Source organism: Xenopus laevis, chromosome 2L (assembly GCF_017654675.1).
Source record: "Xenopus laevis strain J_2021 chromosome 2L, Xenopus_laevis_v10.1, whole genome shotgun sequence".
Lineage (NCBI taxonomy): Eukaryota > Metazoa > Chordata > Amphibia > Anura > Pipidae > Xenopus > Xenopus laevis.
This window is the reverse complement of record NC_054373.1, coordinates 119,141,650-119,158,652: the sequence shown is the minus strand read 5'-3', so window position 1 is coordinate 119,158,652 and position 17,003 is coordinate 119,141,650. Positions and strand designations below refer to the sequence as shown.

At 40.3% G+C, this 17,003-nt stretch overlaps 1 protein-coding gene across 4 annotated transcripts in view; it reads left to right on the top strand.

Annotated features, from left to right (window-relative positions):
- herc2.L (HECT and RLD domain containing E3 ubiquitin protein ligase 2 L homeolog) overlaps window positions 1–17,003 on the top strand; it is a 133,602-nt gene that overhangs the window by 75,785 nt on the left and 40,814 nt on the right. For all 4 annotated transcript variants that reach the window (XM_018247131.2, XM_018247130.2, XM_018247132.2 and 1 more), the window contains exons 46-60: window positions 3,329–3,599; window positions 4,759–4,898; window positions 5,317–5,415; window positions 5,764–5,932; window positions 6,018–6,143; window positions 6,434–6,542; window positions 7,055–7,194; window positions 7,342–7,532; window positions 8,321–8,426; window positions 8,514–8,605; window positions 8,702–8,877; window positions 14,434–14,545; window positions 15,912–15,993; window positions 16,082–16,225; window positions 16,859–16,949. In XM_018247131.2, the coding sequence (XP_018102620.1) occupies window positions 3,329–3,599; window positions 4,759–4,898; window positions 5,317–5,415; window positions 5,764–5,932; window positions 6,018–6,143; window positions 6,434–6,542; window positions 7,055–7,194; window positions 7,342–7,532; window positions 8,321–8,426; window positions 8,514–8,605; window positions 8,702–8,877; window positions 14,434–14,545; window positions 15,912–15,993; window positions 16,082–16,225; window positions 16,859–16,949 (2,048 nt within the window). The remainder of the gene's footprint in view (window positions 1–3,328; window positions 3,600–4,758; window positions 4,899–5,316; window positions 5,416–5,763; window positions 5,933–6,017; window positions 6,144–6,433; window positions 6,543–7,054; window positions 7,195–7,341; window positions 7,533–8,320; window positions 8,427–8,513; window positions 8,606–8,701; window positions 8,878–14,433; window positions 14,546–15,911; window positions 15,994–16,081; window positions 16,226–16,858; window positions 16,950–17,003) is intronic.

Here is a 17,003-nt window from a genome sequence, read left to right as displayed (position 1 = left end):
TTTCCTAAGGAGTTTACTGAAAAATGGAGCATGCCCTCGGTGGTGGATGCTCCAGTATCTAGATTATCTAAGGCTACAACCCTTCCTGTCTCAGACACTTCAGAATTTAAGGACCCCACTGATAAGAAACTTGAGGGATTCCTCAAAGCAGTATTCTCAGCTGCTGGATCAGCCTTACTCCCAATCCTAGGTTAGTCGGGCCACAATGACACAGTTTTCCTAGATAGTCTCATACATTTCCGAGGCTGATGCCTTTGTAGGGGAAGCTGTGTTAGATGCTACAGAGCTTGTACCCAGGTCCTCGGCTCTTTCAGTTGCATCCTGTAGGTTGCTGTGGCTAAGATCTGGTCAGCCGACCTCAGTTCCAAAAAGTCCCTGGCATCCATCCCCTTTAAGAGATTAAGACTTTATGGGGATGCATTAAAGAGAATTATATCCCGAAGATACAGGGGAGGGGGGCACTTCTCCAACAGAACAATCCAAAAACCTAGTTTTACCTCCAGGAGAGGTAGCTCCTTTCGAATACAAAACTCCCACACATTCATGGGTAACTCACCCTCAAGTTCCTCCAACGCCTTCAAGCATCGGTTCTCCAGCAAGTGTAAGTCCCCTTTGGCAATCCCGATAGCCACAGTAAAAGCCAGTTGGGGACAAACGTCTCTTCCTCACTACAGCATGGAAGGCAGAATTACCCTGAAACTTAGGGGTAGACTTGGTTTTTTCGCACAGGCTTAAACTCGTCACACCATCGACACCTGGTTCCTCTAGATAAATGCTTCAGGGTATCGACTCATATTCTAAAGTCCCTCTGCACGTTATTTTTTCATGTAAAGTCTCCCCTTGGAGACAGCCAAGAGAGAAACCTTTCTAGCAATTGTTCATTCCCTGGCAGATCCCAGGGTGATTGTACCCGATCCGGCATCCCAGCAGTTCCACGGGTTCTATTCAAACCTATTCATTGTTCTCAAACGAGATGGTTCATTCCGATCAGTGTTGGACCTCAAGCGCCTGAACAAGTGGGTCACTTATCGCTTCAAGATGGAATCCCTTCGCTCAGTCATCCGGGCCATGGAACCTGGGGAATTCCTGGCATCCTTGGTCATCAAGGATGCCTACCTTCATGTTCCAAATGCCTTCAAAAGATATCCCTGCACCAACGGATCTCCCTATCAACAAGCACCAAGAGGTTGCTCAGGTGGTGGCTTCAACCCCACTGCCTGGCTCAGGGACAGACTTTCTCCAAACTGAACTGGCAAACAGTCAGAACAGACGCCAGTCTCCACGGCTGGGGAGCAACTTTTCAGGGAAGATCAGCACAGGGGGTCTGGTCCCTAGAACAATCACAGCTCCCAATCATCCTACTGGAAATCATAGCTATTCGCCTAGCTATTCAGTTTGGAAGGACCTTCTACAACACAAATTGGTGTGCAATTTCTAAGCAGACACTGAATAGACCCAGGTGAATGGGAACTTCTCCAGAAAGCCTTTCAGCTTCTGGTAGACAAATTGGGGAAGCCTCAAGTCGACTTGATGGCCAACAGATAAAACTGAAAGGTCTGTACCGAAACAACCTGGCAGCAGGGATAGATGTAATGATGATTCCATAGCACTTCCAGCTGGCCTATGTCTTCCCTTCTCTTCCCATGCTTCCTCGAGTACTCAAATAGATACGAAGAGACCCAGCCACAGTGGTCGCCCCATGTTGGCCCAGGAGATCCTGGTATGCAGACCTGGTGGCTCTTTCTCTGGAGCATCCAATACCACTGCCTATGAGGGACAACCTCCTATGTCAAAGCCCTCTTCGGCATCAGAACCCAAAACTGTTTGCTTAATGGGCTGGTTTTTGAGGTCACTATCCCGAAAGAGAAGGGTTTCTTTGAGGATGTCATCCAGACCATGATTAAAGCTTGAAAACCGTCCACTTACATGATCTATCATAGGACATGGAATTGTTACTGGTCCTGGTGTACACAACAGAACCTTGATTTCAGAGACTGCAATATTCAGACGGTTCTGGACTTTCTTCAGTCCAGTTTGTCTAGGGTCCCTAAAATCCTAGATATCTGCGCTCTCAATCCTTTTCAGGAATCCCTGGCTCTCTAAGAGGACAGTCATACCTTCCTTCAGGGGGTTTTCTAGAGTGGCACCACCATTTTGTAATCCATTTCCCACATGGGACTTGAACCTCGTTCTTAATGCATTACTTGAGCCTCCGTTTGAGCCTTTGAACTCTGTAGACCTCTGTGCTCTCAAGTGAAAGACTATCTTTCTGGTGGCAATTTCCTTTATTCGATGGGTATCCTAAATGGGGGCATTATCCTGCTCACAGCCCTTTTTTAATCTTCCAGGAGGACCAATTGGTTTTGGGCACTGCCCTTAGATTTTTGCCCAAGGTGGTCTCTTCTTTTCACATCAATGCAGAGATCACCCTTCCTTCCTTTTGCAACAAACCACACCATGAGAAAGAGGCAAAGCTCCATTGTCTTGACGTGGTAAGAGCATTAAAGACTTTTGTCTCCCGGACCAACTCCTTTAGAAGGACGGATAGCTTGTTTATGCTCCTTTCGGGAACCCGGAATGGTCTTCGGGCCACCAAAACCACACTTGCTGGATGTTGGATCAAGGAAAAAGTTAGACGGTCCTACCTGGCACAAAAGATGATGCCTCCTCTAAGGCTTCGGGCCCACTCTACCTGAGCATTGGGAGCCTCTCGGGCTCACAGAAATATGGCATAGGCAGATTAGGTTTGCAAGGCGGCTACTTGGGCCTCCTTACACACCTCCACTAACTTTTATCAATTTATTACTTACCTTTCCATGGAGCAGTTTCTTCATAAGTTTCTCCCTCCCTTGGTATTGGGGACATCTTTGATATGTCCCCACAGTTTCTGTGTTCCCCACAACATAAGAGAAAGGAAGATTTATTTACTGTTTGTAAAATAATCAAAGTAATATAAACTAATATTAACTATCCCCCTCAGCAATCTGTTTACTTGCAAGCTTTGTGTTAGTCTGTTTTTATGAATGGATACTTAACTCTAATGTATTTTGGCTTCTGCTTTCTTTGCCTAGATGGTTTTGAACAACGTGTTAACCTCTCTAATGAGATTATTCCGGAGCTCTTACTGCTTTTTCACAGTGTAGTAAGACTATTACTATTCTGACACTAAAAATACAGTTATGGCAATTTAAAAGGTTCTTTATAGGGCACTTAGGGAAATGAGAATTTTTTGGCTAACTAACTATATTGAAAACTTTTTATTTTGCAAGCCTATCTATTTACCCAGTTTCTATTTTTATACTTAACAATTTTTTTTATTTCTGTCTAGGCTGCAGCTCTGGCTGTCTGTCAGTATTTGGCAGTGGAGTCAACACATCCATCAACTCCTCTGTTTGAGGACATTTGCAGTTCAAGTGAGGCCTCTTCTCCAGTAACGATGCAACAAATACGCCCTCCTAAAGTAAAGAAGCGCAAGCAGTCCCCTATTCCACCAGTTCCTATTGTGGTGCAACTGATGGAAATGGGATTTCAGAGAAAAAATATTGAATTTGCTCTTAAGTCTCTCTCTGGAGCTTCAGGAACTGCTGCAAGTTCTCCAGGTAGTAGAAAAAGAACATTTAGGATAAATGAATTCCTGTAGGAGGCTTTGTCAATAAGCTCATGCAGCACTGTGAAATATGTTGGTGCTCTAAACATACATGTTAATAATAAACAATAAATGTTATGAAACATGGTGTGGGCTTCTCTAGTGGGGGAAACAATTTCCCCTGATGGGTTACATTTAAGGTGGTGGTATATACAGATACAGATATAACAGAAAAATAAATAACTCTAGGTTAAGATGATACATCAAATTCGAATTTTCAAGTAGTTTTTTTGGGCAGATTTACTAAGCTCGAGTGAATAGTTTGAATGCAAAAATATTCGAATTTCGAAGTATTTTTTTGGGTACTTCGACCATCTAATTGTTCAAATTGGATCGATTCGAACGATTCTAAGTAAAAATCGTTTGACTATCGATAATCAAAGTACTGTCTCTTTAAAAAAAACTTCAACTTTATACTTCGCCACATTAAAGCTACCGAAGTGCAATTTTAGCCTATGGGGACCTTCCAGAGCACTTTTCTAAGTTTTTTTTTGATCGAATAAAAATCATTCGATCGGTTGCTTAAAATCGTTCGAAATGTTCGATTCGAAGGATTTTATCGTTCTATCGAACAATTTTTATTCGATCGTTCAATCACACCTTTTGCGCTAAAATCCTTCAAATTCCATATTCGAATTGGAAGGATTTTACTTCGTGGGTCGAATTCGAGGGTTTTTTAACCCTCGAAAGTCGACCCTTGATAAATCTGCCCCTTAGAGTTTAAAACTACCAACTCAAATTCAAAATTCAGGTTTTTTTTAAAAAAAATGTACTATTTAAATTGTGAGTACATTTGAGTTTACAAAAACAAAACGCACACTCTAAAGTTTGACCTTTGATAAATAACCCCCTAAGAGTTTATAGGAGCTGAACAATATATATTGCTCATGAAAATGTTCAAACTTTAGTTTCTTACAGCTCATTTTTCTTTGTTTTAATTTTGGCATGTTATCAGTCACACATTCTTTCTTTTATACTGAGAGACCATTTTCTGATTAAGCCTTAGCTCTTCATGTGTTCATGTACTCAGCTCGGTGTGTATACAGAACTATGTACAGTAGAAAGTAGAATGAGGAGTACCTGATTGTGCTAACAATTACATAAATTATCAGGAGTCGAGGCTTTGGTAGGCTGGTTGCTGGATCATCCTGACATCCAGATCGCAGAATTGTCAGATGCTGAGACTGCTTCTGAGGAGTCTGATGAGGAAATTGTTGAAGAGGTTGAAGAAATAGAGTCGTCTTACCCAATGGTTTGTGTTATATTCCTTAACTGTGAAATTCCTTATTCTGAAATGTCTTCAGAATAAAGACCCTTGATTAGTTTTTACTTACTGATAATCCATCATTTTTACCCTTTGTCAAACTGAGGGCTATTAAAATCTTTTGGAGGGCCACATCTGGCCCAAAGGCCTCCTGTTGGTCAAAGCTGATTTAAGGGTTAGGTTTATAAAATATGGGACTCCAAACACTGGAAGAAGGTACAGCCTTTAGGCCAGTTAAGGTGTGAATGTAGTAAAACACTGTTTAGCTATTCTTTTTTTTTTTTTATGATTATTTTAAAACTCAGGCTGCTCCCAGATATTCCTGTTACTCTCAACATTCATGCCCTAAGACATATATTTTCACAATAATTATATTCTGTATTTTTCCTTATTCTGTGCATTCCAGGATAATGGTGCTGTTGTGACAGAAAGCCAAACCTACAAGAAAAGAGCTGATTTCTTAAGCAATGATGATTATGCAGTATATGTGAGGGAGAATATCCAGGTATGAGACACTTTACAGTGGTACATTAAGTGCATAATGCATATTTGTTTAAATACTGATTGATTTTGTCCTAAAATCTGTGTATCTGTCAAAGTGTCATTATTAAATTTTTTTGTGTAGCTTCGTCTTCCTATTATATGCTGTATTGAGTGGTTTACAGATATCTCAATATCAGGTGGCAATGAAAACTGGTAATTCCCCATCACCTCCTTTATATAGGCTGCTATTTTTGGAATTTATGATTTCGAGGATACTTTATTACAATTTCAGGAATGTTAAAAATATTCAGAATGTTTTTTCAGACATATTTCTATAATTTTTTGTGTTTTGTTTTGTTTTTGCTGCAAGGTTGGAATGATGGTACGGTGTTGTCGTACATATGAGGAGGTTTGTGAAGGTGATGTCGGTAAAGTTATTAAATTGGACCGGGATGGTCTCCATGACCTAAATGTCCAGTGTGATTGGCAGGAAAAAGGTGGAACTTATTGGGTTCGATACATCCATGTTGAGTTACTTGGTGAGAAATACACTCTTGCAGATGAATGAGTAAGGCAGTATTAAATGCATAGTTAGTTTACACAGGCTCTTATTTAAATCCCCAGGTTTTCCACCACAAAGTTCACCATCACACATTAAAATTGGAGACAAAGTCCGGGTGAAGCCTTCTGTTACTACACCAAAATACAAATGGGGCTCTGTTACACATAGAAGTGTTGGTGTTGTAAAAGGTAACTTTAAAAATAATTTAAGCAGGGATGTCACATTTGTGGTCCTCCACATGATCTGAAATAACTCAAAGTAGCTAATGCAGGATGCTGGAAGTTGGGGGTTAAAATTGCCAAAGGGTCCATATCTTTGATATATTCCTGATTTATATATACTTGCCATACACTGAGCATTGGTTGAGGACCTTATTAAACTATAGATGGGATTCTCTCCTGCATCAAATCTGCCCTGCTTACTTGATTATGTTCTACCTATATTTAGCACATTTTAATTCTCACCTCTATTCACATAGCATTTAGTGCCAATGGAAAAGATGTGATTGTAGATTTCCCTCAGCAGTCACACTGGACTGGATTGTTGTCAGAAATGGAACTGGTCCCAAGCATTCATGCTGGAGTAACGTAAGAGTTTTTTTTTTTTTTTTTATGAGCTGTAGCTCTTTCCTCAGACAATATATTTTAAAAATTGTGAAGTTCATCTTAAAATAACCCTTCAGTTTGGTAAAGAAGACTGATATTCTGAGACAAATTTGTTTTCATTTTCTATATCTTTTTTTATGTTTTGTATTTTTTTTTAACTATATACATTTTTTTAAAATAATAATTGAATTTCTTTATACTAAAATGTAACCTTTATAAAATAGATTAATTCTAAAGCTATGTATCAATAACTCTGATTTTTATGGCATGGTTTTCTATGTTTTCTTATTCAACTGTATTGAAACCACTGTCTGATTGTCATGGTAAGTAGGACTGTAGCAAACAGATGACACTTTAACTTATAAACTGGAGAGCTGCAGAACAAAAAGCTGGGAATATTTTATCTGCCTCTTTCCTGACACAGCGTGCCATGCAATGGCATCTTTGCATTGCTGAACATAACTAATTTGCTGCTGTTGCTCTTTTCTTGTTAGGTGTGATGGCTGTCAGATGTTTCCTATTCATGGTTCAAGATTTAAATGCCGTACCTGCGATGATTTTGATTTCTGTGACACTTGCTTCAAAAATCGCAAGCATAATGCAAGGCACACGTTTGGGAGAATACATGAACCAGGTAAAATTGTTACAGCATATATTTTAGTTACCAAATCAGAGTTAAAAAAAATCAGTGGGTATGAGTGTTTTATAAGCATCTAGTACATAAAATCTTGTTTACTCTTTTTTTGTGATTAATTGCTTCACTTTTTCTTTTACACTGCAGGTCAGTCTCCTGTGTTTTGTGGCCGATCTGGAAAACAGCTTAAGCAGCGTCACAGTGGGCAGAGAGGGATGTTACTGGATGACTGGTCAAGGATTGTAAAAAGCTTGACTGTTTCTTCTTCTGTGAACCAAGCATCACGTCTAATTGATGGTAGCGATCAATGCTGGCAGTCATCTGGGTCACAGGGAAAGGCAAGTTTGATGTGTACTGCATTATTTTCTTGCCCCAAGTTCACACAGCTTTTAGCAGAATGGTAAATTATGAACCTTCTGAACAAATTAATAACCAAAAACTTTGTTTCCAAAAACTTCTAATTAGCATATGCACACTATTTAATCACAAAGACACTCAATATTAATTGATCACACAAATATGTATTAATAAATTGATCACACAAGTGTTATTTAATATTTTATTTACTTTAAATTCATATATAACAATATAGAGTATAGTACTTTATACATATATTTTATTTATATATAAATGAATATACAGCAATATAGCAATATGGAGTACAATAACTTAATCATATAAGTAATTCTTTTTCAAATGAATACACATACAATCACATTATGAGATTGGTATTATATTTAGAAATAATGAGTGTCACAGTTATACAAGTATTAATTTGCATTGTATGTATAATTCTATGAATCTGTTTTTTCACAAGAATGTTCTTCACATAATTATATGCACGCATGTCTTTATTTAACACAAGTGTGCACTAATCACTCTGATGAAGTGTCAAGTCTTTTGACACGAAACGCGTTCGATGTAAATCCCCTCCTTTGTAATTGTTAAAGCGCATAAATAAAGCCAATACATTGATATTAATTATACCAGACTCCAAGAATGCTTTGATCAGCGCTCTACAGCGGTAATAGTGGTTTCTCCACATATTCACTATGTTTATGCCATTTTTTCTGTATCTGAATTTGTTGGTCATCGTTGAAAAAGTTTGCTCTGTTTTCTAATACAGCATTGGATACGCCTGGAGATCTTCCCTGATGTCTTTGTGCATAGACTAGCGATGACTGTGGATCCAGCAGACAGTAGCTACATGCCATCTCTAGTTGTGGTGTCAGGTAACTACACCTCGTACATACTGGATAAAAATCTACTCTGGAAAGACATTCATATGATTTTATCAATTATATGTGAATCTTTCATAGGTGGCAATTCACTTAATAACCTGATAGAACTGAAGACAATCAACATAAACCCTACAGACTTAAATGTTGTACTCCTCACTGATTGTACAGAGGTAGGCTGTCAGTACCTGTTTGTGATTGTTTTAACTGCCATACACCAATAGAAATATATTGATACAATGTTTTGTCTGTTTTGTTCATGTGTGAAGTATCACAGATATATTGAAATTGCTATAAAGCAGTGTCGAAGCTCTGGCATTGATTGCAAGATTCATGAACTGAATATCGTAGGCCAGATACGAGCAGAAGATGAAGATATGGCAACTGTTCCTTTCCTTGCATCAGATAATGATGAAGAAGATGATGATAAAGCAAGCACTGGCAGGTAGATGCATAAATCATGGTACAATGTAAACATAATACATAAACATCTAAACATTGTTGTGGGGTTACTCAGCAAATTTGTTGACCAATTGCAATTGCATTTATTTATTTTTAAAATTCTACCAACATCCTGAGAATGTAAAAAATCATGACAATGTTTCCTCCAATCATGGTAGTTATTAAAGGGAAAGTATACTCCCTTTTTCAACATTGGTGCAATGAGTTGATCTTGTGCTAAACATTTTTTCCTATTTTTTTACTTATGTGTTTGTGTTTTATTTATTGCTCCAAAGAGGGTAATATTTGAAAAGAAAGCTAAAGCCACATTCTGATCACAAAGAGGAAAGTCAAACAAACCAGCAGTCCATTGAGAATGCTGTGTATAAGGGTTAGTCCACACAAAGAGATTCGGGAGATTTAGTATCCTGGCAACTAATCACCTCTTCTTCTGGGCGACTTCGGAAAACGAAGCGCCGCATGTGCTTTAGCACAGGCAACTTTTCATTATAGAGTATGGGAAAACACGTGAAAGCAGTTCGGGGAGATAGTCGCCCGGCAATTAAATCTTTGCGAATCTCCTCATGTGGACTAACCCTAATACACTGCTCTTTATCTAAAAAGATAAAAGGCTGTAGCAGGGGAAAGAGTGTGGTTTGTTTGCTTTGCTCTTTGCCATTAGAAAGTGGAAGGTTGCCTTAAAGGACAAGGAAAGGCAAAAAAAATAAAATCCCATTTTTACTTTCTTTAATGAAAAAGAAACCTATCTCCAATATACTGTGTACCATTTTTATAATAAACCTGACAAAGCAGTGAAATTCTCCCGTCATTTACTGCTGTGGATAGGAATTGTCAGATGGTCCCTAACTGCTGAGCAGGGAAACAATCATACTTATGAACCTTACTTACCAGGCATGCAGAATTCAAGCAGCTTTGTTTATGACAATCCCTAATCAGACTACACTGGGCATGTGCAGGGTCAGGGTCTGCAAAGTTACAAGATGACAGCCCCCTGTGGCCAACTTTGAAAGCATAAATCATTTGTTTGATTAGGCTTTGTGGTGCAGTAAGTTCATGCTTATGTTTAGTATACAAAATACAGCATTTCTAGCCTTATTCTATTTTAGACTTTCCTTGTCCTTTAATTTTAATTTCAAATGTTGCCTTGTTTAGAGCAAGAAATTAAAAAAATCAATGTTTCCTAATTAAAAGATTAGAGGGGAAAAAGCCGCAGTGGAGAGAGGGGATAGAGCCACAGTCACTGAATGCTCTCACACATGGACGCCAGGGTGGTAGTGAATTGGCATTGGTGAGTTTTGCGCCATACTCGGCCTCATTTTGGTCGGGTGTGAAGTATTGCGATACTACCGGTAGTGCGTCACCGGAAGCTCCAGGTCTGTAGAATGGTGCATGGAGCAGAGCCGTGGCGGATTGGCACTCCTTAGAACAGCAGGGGGGCACAACAGGGAGGTTGCGGGCATACCCTCCAGGCACATTAACCCTTTAGGAGCACAAAAAAAAGGGGGAAGTACACCCTACACCACACCATGTCTGAGGGAACCAGTGAAGTCCTATTTTCCAGGGGGGGCCACATCCACTTCTGCGAAGTGGAAAAGACCCGGAAAAGACTACCATCAGGTCACAAGGGCCCGGTATGCTTAAAGTGCAGATCACCCAAGCAAAGCTCGGATCCCCCAGTATCTGCTCCCCACTAGTGGACCAGGCCCCACAAAAAGAGACAACGGAGGCCCGGGGTGACCCACCTAAACCGGGGACACAGGCCATACCAGAATGGGCAGCTTTATTAGCAACCGATATGCCAAAGCTAGCTCTGTCGCTGGACAAGCTGCTTACTCGTCTTGACAACCCAAAGGTAAAAGCACATAAACATAGGGCAACTCTCCTTCAGGGGATGAGAGCGAAGGCAACTTGTATAACCATTCTCCCGAGATGGGGGCTGACAAAGGCCTCTCGGAGTTATCTCATAGTTCAAAGGGCCAGGAAGAGGAGTCTCCAAAATTCTCCTCAGAGTCAGTAGACTCACTGATCCTATCAGTGTTAGAAACCCTATAATCTGCAAGAACCTGGGAGCAGTTCGTATACTTCCAAATCCCTTTTCAAGTGCAACAGCAGGTCTTCACCTGTTTTTCCTAGTCATGCGCAGCTTGATCAAGTAATTCAACGTGAAGTGGACAAGCCCTGAAGGAAGGTTTCAAGTCAACCATAGATTCTCAAGCTGTACCCCTTCTCTAAAGACCTGACTGAAAAATGGGCCTCACCGCCGGTGGAAGCCCCAGTTTCAAGACTCTCCAGGAATACAGGCCTTCCAGTCCCGGACCCTTCATCTTTTAAAGACCACGTGGATAAAAAGATGGAAGGTCTCCTATACTCTCTTTTTTTCAGCTTCAGGGACTTCACTTCGACCAGTTTTAGCCACAGCCTGGGTAAGCCAGGCTATCCAATCGGGGTCGAATTCACTCCTCCAAGCAATTCTTTCTGGAGCCCCACGTCATGACCTTTCCTAATGGGCATTGCAAATTAAAGGAAAACTATACCCCCAAAATGAACACTTAAGCAACAGATAGTTCATATCATATTAAGTGGCATATTAAAGAATCTTACCAAACTGGAATATATATTTAAGTAAATATTGCCCTTTTACATCTCTTGCCTTGAGCCACCATTTCGTGATGGTCTGTGTGCTGTCTCAGAGATCACCTGACCAGAAATACTTCAACTCTAACTGTAACAGGAAGAAGTGTGGAAGCAAAAGACACAACTCTGTCTGTTAATTGGCTCATGTGACCTAACATACAGAACAGTGAATCCTACGATCCCAGGGGGCGGCCCTTATTTTTTAAAATGGCAATTTTCTATTTATGATTACCCAATGCCACATACTACTAGAAAAGTATATTATTATGAAAATGGTTTATTTACATGAAGCCGGATTTTACATATGAGCTGTTTTATGCAATATCTTTTTATAGAGACCTACATTGTTTGGGGGGTATAGTTTTCCTTTACGGAGGCAAATGAGTATATTTGTGAAGCCTCTCTTGAAGCTGCTCAAGTGATCAAAAGAACATCAGTCGCAGCCCGCAGGTCTCTCTGGATGAAACTGTGGTCAGCCGACATGTCGGCTAAAAAATCCTTAACTTCTCTACCATTCAAAGGCAAGCTACTATTTGGCCCTGACCTGGATAAGATTGTCAGACAAGCCACAGGGGGCAAGAGCACCCTGCTACCACAACCGAAGGTCATTCTTCCTTTCGCAGGAGAACGTTTTTTCATCCCTCACAGAACAAGGGTTCCAGGCTATCCACGCCAGTCTTACTCAGGTAGACGTTTAGGAGGCAAACCCAAATCTACCTGGCAGAGTCCTAAGCCACTCTCCAGACTATGAATAAGTCCAGCCCGACACGATGGGACCTGCCGTCCCTAGGAGGAAGGCTGCACCACTTTGCGGACATTTGGCTCACAATTAGGCAAGACTCTTCAATTCACGAGGGGATATCATCTAGGATTTTTATCTCTTCTCCCCAAAGAGTTTATATGTCCAGGCTTCTGCAAGAAACTGCAAAGCACAAGGCTTTTCAAGAGGTGATAACATCCCTGCTTCAGGCACCTGTTCCTCACACAGAAGAAATCTCTCCCTCAGGACAAGATTCTACTCCTACAGTCACTTGTCAACTCTCTGATAGCAGAGTTGAACCACACAATCAGGTTCCCTATGAAGCTCCTGGGGGTCATTGTGTCATCAATAGAAGCGGCCCCCTTTGCCCAGTATCACCTCGGAGAGCTTCAATGGAACATACTCGTGGCCTGGAAATGGAAGTCCCTCTTCCTGAGAATCTGACTGTCGCGCAAGACCTGATCATCATTCCTATGGTGGTTACAGACATCTCACCTCTCCGCTGACCGAGGCTTAGGGGAGCCTTAGGGGAGACTGCTGACCATAGAAGCAAGTCTTTTCAGCTGGGGATCGGTACTGGAAGGTCGCGCAGGACAGGGACAGTGGACTCTGGAGGAAAGCCTGTTGCCAACAAACTTACTCGAGATATGAGCAATCCGCTTGGGGCTACTCCATTGGCAGAACGACCTAGCAAATCAAGTGGTAACGGTTCAGTCAGACAATTACACAGCAGTGGCGTAAGCCCACCATACACACCTCTCAGCCATTTACATTCCAAGCCTCCAAAATTGAGAGGCAGATTTCTCGTCGTCAAACGCTGGTTCTAGGCGAGTGTTCACTAAAAGAGGAAGTCTTTCAAGAGATCACTTTAAGATGGGGGAGTACTAGAGGTGAATCTCATGGCAACAAAACAAAAAGAAGGTACCAAAGTTTTTTGCACGTTGCCAGGACCCTCTGACAGCATCCTGAAATTTTCATCTGGCATATGCTTTACCTCCACTTCCATTGCTTCCCAGAATGATAAAGAAGCTTAAAAAGGAACAACCATGCTTATTCGGATAGCTCAAAAGTGGCCATGACGAACGTGGTTTTCAGACGTTCTCAATCTCTTAATATCGGAACCCTGGACACTGCCTGCCCAACCAGACCTTCTTCAACAAGGACCAATTCAACATCCCAACATAGCCAATCTTAGCTTGACGGCATGGCTCTTGAGACTCGAATACTAAAGCGGAAAGATTTTTCGGAGGCAGTGGTGCACGCCATGCAAACAGCACGAAAAATGGTATCGGCCAAGACATGCTACGACATGCGAGTGTGGTCTATATACTATCAGTACTTGCTAGAATTTCTCCAGGGCCATGACGGGGCACAGCAGCTACAAAGTCTTCCATTTCTAGACAGATAAAACAGAGCATCCAGAGAGCCTACTCTGTACAAGGTCAGACACCACCTGACAGGATCAAAGCTCACTTCACCAGGGAAATGAGCATGTCCTGGGCTTTCAGAAACCAAACTGTGCAAAGCAGCTACGTGGACTTCAATCCACTCATTTGCAAAATTTTACCACTTTGACACTTTTCCGGCACCTGACACACGATTCGGAAGGTTTTACAAGCCACATTGGTCTCTTTCACATAGGGCATCATTCACACCCTACTTCGGGACAAGCTTTGGTACGTCCCCACTGTTTCCTGTGTCCCCCAAGCAGACAATGGAGAAAAGTTAAATTAAAGTTAAATCTCTTTTTCTTCAGTCGCTTGGGGGATACAGGGCTTCCCTCCCTGAACGTAGGCCCACTGTTTTCGTTAGACATTGTTTGACAATAGCCAATAGTTGTTAAATTAATTGTTTGTTCTGATTCATGTTTTCGACCTTTCTTTGGTACAACTGAGTAAGGCTCCGCCCACTGGTCAGAGGTATAGCCAGTGGAGGAGGAGCTAGTTATTCTTCTAGTTGTGTCCTGCCTCCTAGTGATACTAGCTATGCCCCACTGTTTCCTGTGTCCCCCAAGCGACTTATCGATTTAACGGTGAATCCACAAAATCTCCTTTTTCTGCATTAGCCCTATTTATTGCAACAATGTTGAAGAAGGTTGTATGCTGTCCCTTTAATAAATACATCTGTAATTATATTTATTTACAGTTTTGTCAGAAAGAAGACGGCTGGCTTAGAATCTGCTGCAACAATCAGAACCAAGGTTTTTGTATGGGGACTAAATGACAAAGATCAACTGGGAGGTCTGAAAGGATCCAAGGTAGGATTTTCATAAAGAACGGTTATTTATGCTTGTAAATTGAACATATGCTGCACGAAAAGCCTGAACATGAAAAAGACAGTGATGAAATGTCAAGGCCTCTGTTTATTTGTTCTGAGCAACGGCATTTTATATTTAAATGGGTCTGACTGGGAAAATACATGTAAAAATCCAAATGTTTGATTGTTTCTATGTTCATCTACTGTTATAACAGTCTACTTAAAAGGAATGCTGCAAGAGGCAGTATAGTGAGAGATATCACACTGAGAATTGCACTGCCACATGGTAAGGTCTTTATCTTGTTAATTTAAAGCAAGCATAAAATAAAAGTAAACTTATATTTAAAATCACATATGCTACTGTGCTGATGCTAATGTTAAATAGTAGTGATGTACTTTCACTTTTATATAAGTTGCTCTATAACATACTAAAAGTTTACACCCATTTAAAGGGGACCCGTCACCCAAAAAAATTATTCAAAATCCTGTTTTATCAGATTAGTCAAGGAAAATGAACTTTAATTACACTGTATAAATTATTTGAATCTTGTTTCCTTCAGTCTGGGATTTCAAAATTATAGCAAACAGGCAGGAGCCATTTTGTGGACACTGTTATTAAGACAAGCCTTGCATCATCTCAGAATCTTGTTTGTGCACCAGAATGGGGGACCCGATGTCCATCCCCATGCCCTGGCCACACAGTTATTTGGTAAAGAGAACTAGGGGAATGTGTGGGGAGCAGTTACATCTAAGAAGTGCTGAATTGAAAGTGAAAGTAATTGTCTGCCCCGCCTCTATGCCACGGGCATAGAGGAGGGGCAGACAATATTTGATTGACAGCTGAGATGTTTAAATGAGCTTACAACAGCTATGAATGCTTAAATAAAAAATAGAAATTGGATTTCAAGTTTAATTTGAAAAGGACTTTTATTATACAGATTTTTGTGTCTGGGTGACAGGTCCACTTTAAAAGAGTTTATCTTGTCTTTTATTATTGAAGGTCTTTTGATTAGACAGTGTTTATAATAATTACAACATATTCACCTGTAATTTTGTCACTTATTGATTCCCAGAACTTGGTGTTTTCACTTTCATCGTTCTTGGGGTCACACAACACTGCTTGCTAGAATAATAGGCACAACGCAAAGGATTCTTTTTGCTTTTGGGACACTTCAAATGAGAGACCTATTAATAAAATCCATGCTTGTATTTTTATATTTAAAAGAAGGGGTGATCAGGGTAAAATGTCTTACTGCATTATGTATGATCCAGTTGAGGTGTACCTACTGTATGTTACACTAGACCAGTGATCCCCAACAAGTGGCTCGTGAGCATTACCCCATTAGTTTATTCTTTTTTTTTCACAGATCAAAGTTCCTTCATTTTCTGAGACACTTTCTGCACTGAATGTTGTACAAGTCGCTGGTGGATCCAAGAGCCTTTTTGCAGGTTACTATATTACATAACTGTTAACAGACTGGAAAACTTTTATTCCATTTCTTTTTTTCTCATTGTTTCTTTTAACTGGAATTCACAGTAACAGCGGAGGGTAAAGTGTATGCTTGCGGAGAGGCCACCAATGGAAGACTAGGCTTAGGCATTTCAAGTGGTACGGTTCCCATTCCCCGCCAAATTACAGCTCTTAGCAACTATGTTGTCAAGAAAGTTGCTGTTCATTCAGGTAATTGGGCAAAATCACTGAAATGATGACTACACTAGGGAGCAGATTTATCTATGGTCGAAGTGAAAATTAGAATTTCAAATTCAAATTTTCTAGCTTTTTTTATGGCCAAAACTGTCAAATCTGACTGACTAGGGAATTGTTAAAATTCGTTTCGAGTTTTTTGTTTTTTTTTTAAATTCAAATCAGTTTTTTGGAAATTTATCATACACTGGCCCTTTAACAACTTGAATTTGACTATTTGCCACCTTAAACCTGCCAAATTGCTGTTTTAACCTATGGAGGACGTCCTGGGATCAATTTGGAGTTGTTTGCAGCCTTCTTGACATTCAAGTTAATCAAATTTGTTTCAAATTCGATTTGAGTTTGCGAGTATATCCTATTCACCCGAGTACCAAAAATTTAATTTTTTTTTAATAAATTGCAGTTGGTCGAATTTCTAGTTCCTGGGTGCTTAAAATAAATCCCATGAATTCGAAATTCGACCCTTGATAAATCTGCCCCCAGGGGGAAAGAATATTAATTTTATCTTATTTCGTTTCCTTAAATGTCATCAACTTTTTGTTACAAATGTGGTCTCTATTCAGTATGTTTTTGGGAGTATCGTTTGCAGTTAACTATTGTTCTTTAAAGGTGGAAGACATGCAATGGCTTTAACTGTGGATGGTAAAGTTTTTTCCTGGGGAGAAGGTGATGATGGCAAACTAGGACATTTCAGCAGAATGTGAGCAACACTTGTTTCTATGATTTTTTTCATTGTTAGTGTTACATGTGCGTT